We start from the raw sequence: 11,379 nt of genomic DNA, 5'->3' as shown, positions 1-11,379 counted from the left end.
TGGCTAAGCTAAGCGACCCAAGAGGGCGGCACAAACACCTGGCCCATCTAGGAGTGGCACTGCAGTGTCAGACAGGATGGCACTTAAAAAAATTGGCCCCAAACAGCACATGATGCAAAGAAAAGAGAAAAAGAGGTGCACTGTGGTCGCTGGATGGCTAAGCTAAGCGACACCCACCTCAGTATCACAGGAATTATTTATTCTAATCAATGGTATTATTGGTCCAAATCATTGGAAGAAAATGACAAAATCACAGGAATTATTCATTCTAATCAATGGTATTATTGGTCCAAATCACTGGAAGAAAATGACAAAATCACTGGAATCATTTGGCAAGATCACTGCAATTAATAATTATAAATCACTGATATTAATTGGTAAAATCTCGCTATCACCTGCCTTGTGAAGTGGAATCTGGATGGGATTTTGTACCAGGGACACAATAACTTCATCAATTGTCAAAATCCCAGTGCACTAATGGCGGAAAACGGGCGCACGTCTAACAGCGCACTGATTATACTGAGAACTGATATTATACTGATCACTGATGATACTACGGAGAACTGACACTGAGCAGCGAGAACAGCACTGGACTATTGTACTGTAGTATACTGGTCACCACAATGCAGCACTGACACTGAGCACAGATATTAAGCACTGATCAGGATACTAGAAGTGACATGGTGCAGCAAGATAACGCTATGGCCTACTGTACTATACTACTATACACTGGTGGTCACCACAATCCTGCACTGTACTACTATATACTGCTCACAACAATGCAGCACAAATATGGATACTAGAGAAGTGACACAGAGCTGCAAGATACAGCAATGGCCTACTGTACTGTACTACTATATACTGGTGGTCACCACAATGCTGCACTGTACTACTATATACTGCTCACAACAATGCAGCACAGAAATTGATACTAGAAGTGACACAGCTGCAAGACACAGCAATGGCCTACTGTACTGCACTACTATATACTGATGGTCACCACAATGCTGTACTGTACTACTATATACTGGTGGTCACCAAAATGCTGCACTGTACTACTATATACTGTTCACAAAAATGCAGAACAGATATTGATACTAGAAGTGACACAGAGCTGCAATATACAGCAATGGCCTTCTGTACTGTACTACTATATACTGGTGGTCACCAAAATGCTGCACTGTACTACTATATACTGCTCACAACAACAAAGCAGCACAGATATGGATACTAGAAGTGATACAGAGCTGCAAGATACAGTAATGGCCTACTGTACTGTACTACTATATACCGATGGTCACCAAAATGCTGCACTGTACTACTATATACTGCTCAAAACAATGCAGGACAGATATGTATACTAGAAGTGACACATAGCTGCCAGATACAGCAATGGCCTACGGTACTGTACTACTATATACTGGTAGTCACCACAATGCTGCACTGTACTACTATATACTGCTTACAACAATGCAGCACAGATATGGATACTAGAGAAGTGAAACAGAGCTGCAAGATACAGCAATGGCCTACTGTACTGTACTACTATATATACTGGTGGTCACCAAAATGCTGCACTGTACTACTATATACTGCTCACAACAATGCAGCACAGATATGGATACTAGAAGTTACACAGAGCTGCAAGATAAAGCAATGGCCTACTGTACTGTACTACTATATACTGGTGGTCACCAAAATGCTGCACTGTACTACTATATACTGCTCACAACAATGAAGTACAGATATGGATACTAGAGAAGTGACACAGAGCTGCAAGATACAGCAATGGCCTATTGTACTGTACTACTATAAACTGGTGGTCACCACAATTCTGTACTGTACTACTATATACTGGTGGTCACCAAAATGCTGCACTGTACTACTATATATTGCTCACAAAAATGCAGCACAGATATTGATACTAGAAGTGACACAGAGCTGCAAGATACAGCAATTACCTACTGTACTGTACAACTATATACTGGTGGTCACCAAAATGCTGCACTGTACTACTATATACTGCTCACAACAAAAAAGCAGCACAGATATGGATACTAGAAGTGATATAGAGCTGCCAGATACAGCAATGGCCTACTGTACTACTATATACTGGTGGTCACCAAAATGCTGCACTGTACTACTATATACTGCTCAAAACAATGCAGCACAGATATGTATACTAGAAGTGACACAGAGCTGCCAAATACAGCAATGGCCTACGGTACTGTACTACTATATACTGGTGGTCACCACAATGCTGTACTATACTACTTGATACTGCTTACAACAATGCAGCACATATATGGATACTAGAGAAGTGATACAGAGCTGAAAGTTACAGCAATGGCCTACTGTACTGTACTACTGTAACCACTTTCCCTTCGTACTAAAGGATGAGAATTGGGTAAGTATCAGATAAATATTGTACTAAGGGATGGGTTTTTCACAGCTGTGCCTCCACTCAAGCTATTTACAGTAATAATCAGGGTAGGGCCTGCTTGAGTAAGCCCTACCTGTATCTTTCTGTCGTTTCTATTTGATATTAAATACTCTTATATATTATTATTATTATATACCTATGTACCTTTCTCCCTGTCTTCTTTGTCTTTTTCAGGTTCTTTCTGTTCGATTGTTCCCCAGGATGGATCAAACGATTGAGCAATGGTGGTAAGTATAATACATTAATGCTTTAATACATTATATCAAATACATCAAGTACAACACTTTGTATAAACATAGCCTTAGACAAATATCAATGCATGCAATACACAAAAAAGTAATTTCCAAAATTGACGCATTTGAGCGCCAGAGTGACCCGGGTACTCTCAGTAAAGTAGTGCACGTTTAGTGGTAATAATTATTCCCTTACTCAAGAACAAAAAACCAAGAGAATGCTACTTAGTTCTGTCTTTTCCCAAATAGTGGATCTAAAATGTGGCTGGCAATTCGAATTGTTCCTTTATTTCCTTTGGACTGTTGTTAGGAAAAGGGTGGTGCTCAAGTATTTCCTGAACATACACTAGTAGCAATAGCAATTAAATGACAGTTAATATATAGAAATTTGAGTCTTTCACTCAGTAAGTTGAAGGTAAGGTGAAACTGCAGCAGACTGATGAATATATTTTTCATCCAGTAGGGATTACGCCCTTTTCACTCTCTTGAGATTATTTCGTTTATTATTATTAACAATCCGGATCTCTCTGCTCACCCCTCTAGACTTATATGTGTATATATATTAAAGTTTTACCTCTGTTCTATTCCACTGTACTTGAATCCCTCCTATTAATAGTTCATTATAACTCATGTGCCATAAATTCCAATGTTTCTCCTTGAAGCACAATATACAATACACTTGTAATAATATAGCTTTAATGTAACATAGTTAATGAACCGCAGCAGACTTAAACTCCTCACGATGAATCTTCCTTTCCTTTGTTGTCAGTGCTTTATCGTTCAATTCCTTATCTTAGATATTATATACATTGGGTAACTGGCGGAGCTATATATTTATATACCCAAAAGTCTGATCTCTGGATCTTAATGGTCAGTGCTACAATTAGAGTTCCCGCCTTCCGTACAGTCTTATTCAATTATGTTATTAATATTACTATTGGGGCGACATTAATCAATCAATTGTAATCTGCCCTGTAGCGTTTAATATTGCTGGGTAATATGTAACACAGGTAATCCTCACACTCCCAATCCACTTCTTCTGCTTATTGATGTTATTGTTGAACACTCCCCCAGTATACTCCCCCAGCTCTCTAGTCTATTACTTGTTGGAGTGTGGGAGTTATTTTCAGTTTATGGAGGAGTGGAAGGGCTAAGACGCTAAGACTGGTGGCATCATCATTTTAATATTGTACCCCACCTCTTCATACTGCCTCTCCGCCGCTCAATGTGTCTGCGCCTGTCACTCAGCAGAGGCTCACACTACGGGAGGATCCTTTGTCTGACCTGTGTCTCCTCGATGTCGCCAAAGTGGGGGCCGCTCAGCTTCACTTCAAAGATGACGATCTCCTGAGGGTAAGTTTCTAATCTCCCTTTCAGCACTGCTTGCCTCTCCCCTCAGGATTTGAATTTACGTGAGCCGCACACAGACCTGTGGTCAGTCCGTCCCTCTATCCTCCCGACTAAGCGGCTCTTAGCGGCTCAGCTTCAATGCGCCTTCGAAATGCTCCGTGTCCTTATGCTGCACGTCCTCTCCTCCGTAAGCCAGGGCTCTCCGTCCTCGCCTCTCACGGGGGGTCAACTCTCCTTTCCTTCCCGCCGCCGGCCCCCTTTTATCCTCTCTGCCCAGCTCGCGCTCCGGCTCCCCTGCTTACTGGTCCCTTCTCCTTGGCTTGGCACGCGGGTCCTCCCCCCCGCGCGGTGTTCCCGAAGTTTCTCTGCTTGGCACGCGGTTCTTTCCCCTCGCGGTGCTCCAGAAGCTTCTCCTTCTTACCTTCCAGTGACAGCCACTTTAGCTTTCAGAAATATTATACATAAACTGCTATTTTGATAAATAATACACACCATAAATACACATATTATACCTATTCTAATACATGCAGTTATATTATTAATTAATATACTATAAATACACACAATATTAATTATTAAATAAGCAGGGCTACACTCTCCCCCTGGTGATCAGCACAAATTCATTCGAGCTTGATCACCACGAATAAATATAACCTCCCTCTAGTGTGTCATTGACCCCCTGATGATAACTTTCAAAATAGGGCCAGGTAAATTTAGTATTTGGGTGCACAGTCCTTGGGATCAGTTGTGGTGACCCCATATGGTCATAGGTAAGTATTAAAGGGGGCTGTCTCTGCCTCTGTGGTCTAACCATAGGCTCACTTTCCACACTATCTTCACTACAATGAAGATGTATATCTGAACCCTCCTGCAAACTACTGCCCTCGTTATCTAACCCACTACTATTGCTTTCAGAGGTATAAGTAATTCCTCGGTCGAATTCTTGTTGAACTTCTGAAGACCTTTCTCCAAAGTTCTTCCTCCTATTGGATTCTCTTAGTTCTGTATCCGGGTCTGTATAATAATATCCCCAACAACTTTGGTCCTCCTCCACATCTCCCTCCATCCATCTTTCTGTATCATCAGACACTAGCTGTTTATTTGGACTACCAATCGGCTCCTTCTTAACTAACCTGACTTCTTCTTCTTCTAGATGACGACTCTGAGTTTCCAAACGTACTTCTCTCCCTATTGGGAGTAGATTCTGTCTATGATGCGTAAGGACGGCACCCTGTCCGTTTTCTAATTGTATTCTATATACTGGTAAATCTGTAAATTTCTCAATTACCACATACGGTTCCTCTCTCCAACGAGTAGCAATCTTGAATTTTTTTGGCATTCCTAGTTGTTTTAATAGCACTCTATCTCCAGGGGATAGCACTTGATCGCATACTTTCCGGTCATAGTAAACTTTGTTCTTCACTCCTGACTTATTGGCAGCCTGTTCTGCTAGAATGTAAGCTTCTTCCAGTTCCTTCCTTAATCTCTCCACATATTTTATATGTGAACTAAAGGGATGTCCACCAGAAGAGGTTCCCATACATACATTTATCGGGAGTTTGGCCTCCCTCCCGAACATCAAATAGTAAGGTGAAAACCCTGTTGATTCGTTGCGGGTACAATTGTAAGCGTGTACTAGGCGATTGATGTGTTTCTTCCAGTGTTGCTTGTTCAATGGACTCAGTGTCCCCAACATATCCAGCAAAGTCCGGTTAAACCTTTCAGGTTGTGGGTCACCCTGCGGGTGATAGGGGGTAGTCCTGGATTTTGTAATTCCGCAACTCCTGCATAGCTTTTTTATCAACCGACTTTCGAAGTCTCTCCCTTGATCTGTATGTGTCCTGTTAGGTAGTCCATAGTGGATAAAAACTTATCCCACAGGGTGTTCGCAACCGTGGATGACTTTTGGTTCGGGGTGACGTATGCTTGTGCGTACCTTGTGAAGTGGTCAGTTACAATCAATATATTACATTTTCTTCCTGGCTCCACTTCCAACATGAGATAATCCATACATACTAAATCCATGGGTCCGCTACTTTTAAGTGTCACCAGCGGGGCTGCTCTAGTGGGTAATGTTTTTCGCACAATGCAATTTCCACATGTTTGGCAATATTTCAATATCTCCCTCCTCATATTAGGCCAGTAGAATCTGTCAATTATCAAATTCAGAGTCTTTTCAAATCCCAGATGACCATGTTCATCGTGTAACGCATGCATTACAGGAGAGCGATATTTCCTTGGCAGCACCAATTGGTATCGTTGTTGTCCATCCCTTAACTTTGTACAGCGATACAAGACTCCCTTCTTGAAGGTCAAATTTCTTTCCTGTCTTTTTAATAGTGTAACTTCCTCCTGTAACTCAGGCAAAATATTCTGCTTCCAGTCTCCCTGAAACAAACACTTTATCCCAGGGTCATGTTGTTGCTCTTGCAAAAGTTCTCTCCGTTTTATCTTGGGAAGACCCTCTAATTCCACATGGCTGATCCAACAGTAGGACAAAGGCAAGGCCGTGGGGGTCATCCCCAATGTACCTATTTGTTTACTTCCAGTAATGACATACACAAATACATTGTGACATATACTCTTAACTTCTCCAGCCGGAACTTCGATCCATGCATCTTCATCTCCTCTTATTTGTTGTTGACCTGGGATCCTGGAGAGCGAATCAGCGTCTATGTTGTTAACACCCGGTCTGTATTTTAAGGAAAAATCATACAATGCTAAGGCGGCTAGCCAGCGATGACCAGTCGCGTCTAGCTTGGCTGTTGTTTGTACATACGTTAGCGGATTGTTATCCGTATGCACTTCGAAAGTCGTTCCATATAGGTAGTCGTGAATTTATCAACTACACTCCATTTCAGAGCAAGAAATTCCAATTTATGAGTCGGGTATCGCCTCTCGCTACTGGTGAGTCCTCGGCTAATAAATGATACCGGTTTCAACTCCCTCTGATGCATCTGGTATAAAACTCCACCGAGCCCGTCTAGTGAAGCATCAATGTGCAGGACGTAAGGTAATTCTGGATTTATATAAGCAAAAACAGGGGCAGTAGTCAGTTTCTGCTTCAGTGTCACGAAAGCGGTCTCACACTCAGGGGTCCATCGCTCCCCAAAGGGTTCACTAGGTTTATATTTTGGCCCTTCCAGTCTCCGTTCCGTATTTTTCTTCTTATTAGCAGGGGGATATCCCTTCGTTAGATCTGTCAATGGCTTGGCAATACTAGAATAACCAGGCACAAATCGGCGGTAGTATCCGCAAAACCCCAATAAAGATCTCAAATCCTTGAGTTTAACCGGACGGGGCCAGTTCTTAACAGCCTCCACTTTGTCAGGGTCAATTGCCACGCCTTCCCTACTAACCTTATGACCAAGGTACTTCACAGTAGACTGGCACAGATGACACTTCTCAAGGGACAATTTTAATCCAGCTTCAATCCATCTCTCCAGGACTTTGAGGAGTCGATCATTGTGTTCTTGTAAAGTGGCCCCAAAAACGATGATGTCATCTAAGTACACGATGACCTCACGATAATTCATGTCTCCTACAGTTTTTTCCATTGCTCTCTGGAAAGTAGCAGGAGCTCCTTTTACTCCCTGCGGCATCTGTATAAATTCAAAAAATCCAAGAGGACATATAAATGCAGTTTTTTCTCTATCCTCTGGTTTCATAGGTATCTGATAAAAGCCGCTCCTTAGATCCAGCACTGAGAACCACGAGCTCCCCTGTAAACAATCCAGCGCTTCATCCACCTTTGGCACTGTGTACTGATCTGACACAGTCCTCTGGTTTAACGTCCGATAGTCTACACACATTCTTATATTTCCATTTTTTTTCCGAGCAATCACTATAGGTGAGGCATAATGGCTCCTAGATTCTATAATTACTTGATTTTCCTGCAGACCCTTAAGGTGCTGTCTCACGTCCTCGAAGTCAGCTGGAGCAATTCTCAGAGATTGCTCACGGAAAGGCGACTCATCGTTCAATCTGATGCTATGGTCTACCCCCTTTGCCATTCCGAGGTCCCATTCGCTACAAGAGAAAGCCTGGCTCCTAGTTTCAAACTCGGCTATGAGAGCAATCCTCTCTTCTCGGGTGATATCACTTTCTTGGAAAAATAAATCAAAGTTGTTTGTCGGTCCAACTGAACTGCTCCTTTCTGCTTCCTCAGATGATATTTGGTAAGTTGTAGCAGCTGCACACTCGTCCTCTTCCTTGTGCCATTCAGTGAGGATGTGATAAATTCTGGTGTTCGTCCCAATTATCACTGGGGGCTCATCTCTTCCTTCTGGGATCTCGGGACACACTAAAGAAAGGAGAGGCACTTGCATTCTTGCTCCATCATGGGCATGTTTATCAACCTCCAGAGTAACTTGTACATACCCTAAGTATGGGTATTTATCCACGCTTAAACCCCATATCACTAAGCTGCTCAACGGTTGGATGGGTACATTAGAGATGTTTTTATTATACCAATTCTCGAATATAATAGACACTTGGGAACCGCTGTCTACTAATATTTGGCAGTGACACCCATTTATATTTGCTGTTAATAACGGGGCAGGTCCTATCAATCCTTCAGGTAGTCTCCCACTCCACCAGGAATTCCCCATGGCACAATAACTCACTTCTAGGGGGCCTGTGCGGGGTCCACAGACCGCCCTCGATCGTTTCCCGGCCCCGGACCTTCTCTGTCTTGACTATTAGTTGGAGTCCGAGGGTTATTTCGGCTCGTGTTCCTTGCAGCGTTACATTCGAAAGCCCGATGTCCGGTCCTTCCACATCTAAAGCATCCTCGTCCATAGTTGTTGTTCCAGTTACTGTTCCCTCGACCTAATCCCCTCACTAGGGTGTTATCATTAGACCTTGGTGGGGAAGCATCAGCACTGGCATTTTGTGTGGCGATAAATTGTTCTATTTTTTTATTCTGGTCATCCATCATCTTCAGTATCTTATCTTCAAAGGTGCTACTTTCAGCTGCCGGTTGAACCACTTTGACCTTTTTCACGACTTTCTCTCTCATATCTATCAATACTTCATCTTGTTTTATTTCCTTTAGTAACTCATTAAAGGTGGGAGGAGGCTCCTTTGCACCTGAACATCTCAATTTCTGGGCAACCGGATCCATAGTGGAAGCACCTCGCAGCAGCTGTCTCATCCGGTTTTTATCAACGTCTTCTTTAGCTATACCTCCCTTATCTACTATTTTATATAGTAACTTATCCAATCTAATTAGAAATGTACTCAACTTCTCCCCTGGTTCTTGCAGTGTATGATGCAGTCTAGAAGTAAGTTCTCCTACATCTTCAAGCATTCCATAAGCGTAGTCTAATGATTCAAAGTAGGTTTCCAACGTAGCATTAGGATTACTGCGCCTGGCGGCTTGAATGATCCCCATAGCGGGCCCTCTCAGGCTTTCCACTACCCTTTGTCTTTTAATACAGTCTGGACACTGCCATTCTTCGGTCTGTTGCACCGCGGCTTCCTTCCAAGCTTCATATGTCTCTTCTCCCAATGGCACAGGAACGATTCCGGAGAATATCCGCAACCGTCGGTAACTCCGCTCGTAATGCCACCTCTCCAGTTGGGTAACCACCCTGTCCATGACAGCTTCGAACTGATTGTTGCTTGCATTGGCATTGATGTTGTGAGTATCCATATCCCCTCCTTCACCACTCTCTTCGCCCTTATTGGGGTTACTGGGAGGAGAGACTGTTATAGGTGCACTAGTCACTTCTTTACTCTATGTGTTGGACCACATAATACTCCACCTCCTTCCAATCTCTTCATTTGCCACTACCACTAAAGGTATCACCTCGACATCCAATTCTCTGTCTGTCTCTATTAATACTGCTACTATCTTCCCTAGTCCTCCTACCCACCTGTCTACTATCCGGGGCTTAATTATACCATACAATCTTGCCAATTTTCTATTATTTCTTCATCAGAAAATTCGGTAAAATCTCCTCCTACACTCAAGCATTTCTTGGGATCTTTCCCTTTCTTACAGCACCAAGCGTTTATATCCTCTCCATTGTTATTTCCCGAGTAGTGAGATCTCTCAAGATCTCAGCAGTGCCTCCAAATGTAACTACCTTCCCTTCGTACTAAAGGATGAGAATTGGGTAAGTATCAGATAAATATTGTACTAAGGGATGGGTTTTTCACAGCTGTGCCTCCACTCAAGCTATTTACAGTAATAATCAGGGTAGGGCCTGCTTGAGTAAGCCCTACCTGTATCTTTCTGTCGTTTCTATTTGATATTAAATACTCTTATATATTATTATATACCTATGTACCTTTCTCCCTGTCTTCTTTGTCTTTTTCAGGTTCTTTCTGTTCGATTGTTCCCCAGGATGGATCAAACGATTGAGCAATGGTAGTAAGTATAATACATTAATGCTTTAATACATTATATCAAATACATCAAGTACAACACTTTGTATAAACAAAGCCTTAGACAAATATCAATGCATGCAATACACAAAAAAGTAATTTCCAAAATTGACGCATTTGAGCGCCAGAGTGACCCGGGTACTCTCAGTAAAGTAGTGCACGTTTAGTGGTAATAATTATTCCCTTACTCAAGAACAAAAAACCAAGAGAATGCTACTTAGTTCTGTCTTTTCCCAATTAGTGGATCTAAAATGTGGCTGGCAATTCGAATTGTTCCTTTATTTCCTTTGGACTGTTGTTAGGAAAAGGGTGGTGCTCAAGTATTTCCTGAACATACACTAGTAGCAATAGCAATTAAGTGACAGTTAATATATAGAAATTTGAGTCTTTCACTCAGTAAGTTAAAGGTTAGGTGAAACTGCAGCAGACTGATGAATATATTTTTCATCCAGTAGGGATTACGCCCTTTTCACTCTCTTGAGATTATTTCGTTTATTATTATTAACAATCCGGATCTCTCTGCTCACCCCTCTAGACTTATATGTGTATATATATTAAAGTTTTACCTCTGTTCTATTCCACTGTACTTGAATCCCTCCTATTAATAGTTCATTATAACTCATGTGCCATAAATTCCAATGTTTCTCCTTGAAGCACAATATACAATACACTTGTAATAATATAGCTTTAATGTAACATAGTTAATGAACCGCAGCAGACTTAAACTCCTCACGATGAATCTTCCTTTCCTTTGTTGTCAGTGCTTTATCGTTCAATTCCTTATCTTAGATATTATATACATTGGGTAACTGGCGGAGCTATATATTTATATACCCAAAAGTCTGATCTCTGGATCTTAATGGTCAGTGCTACAATTAGAGTTCCCGCCTTCCGTACAGTCTTATTCAATTATGTTATTAATATTACTATTGGGGCGACATTAATCAATCAATTGTAATC

At 41.9% G+C, this 11,379-nt stretch overlaps 1 protein-coding gene across 1 annotated transcript; it reads right to left on the bottom strand.

Annotated features, from left to right (window-relative positions):
* Positions 1-8,653: 8,653 nt before the first annotated feature.
* LOC134929688 (paraneoplastic antigen Ma1 homolog) lies at positions 8,654-9,682 on the bottom strand. The gene has a single exon (XM_063925268.1). It carries the CDS (start codon positions 9,680-9,682, stop codon positions 8,654-8,656), a length of 1,029 nt encoding a protein of 342 aa, XP_063781338.1.
* Positions 9,683-11,379: the final 1,697 nt, after the last annotated feature.

Source organism: Pseudophryne corroboree, chromosome 5 (assembly GCF_028390025.1).
Source record: "Pseudophryne corroboree isolate aPseCor3 chromosome 5, aPseCor3.hap2, whole genome shotgun sequence".
NCBI lineage: Eukaryota > Metazoa > Chordata > Amphibia > Anura > Myobatrachidae > Pseudophryne > Pseudophryne corroboree.
This window is presented reverse-complemented; position numbering and strand designations above follow the sequence as displayed.

Coding starts and splice junctions, on each gene's coding strand:
- LOC134929688 (XM_063925268.1), bottom strand. CDS start 9,682: ATGGATACTCACAACATCAATGCCAATGCAAGCAACAATCAGTTCGAA.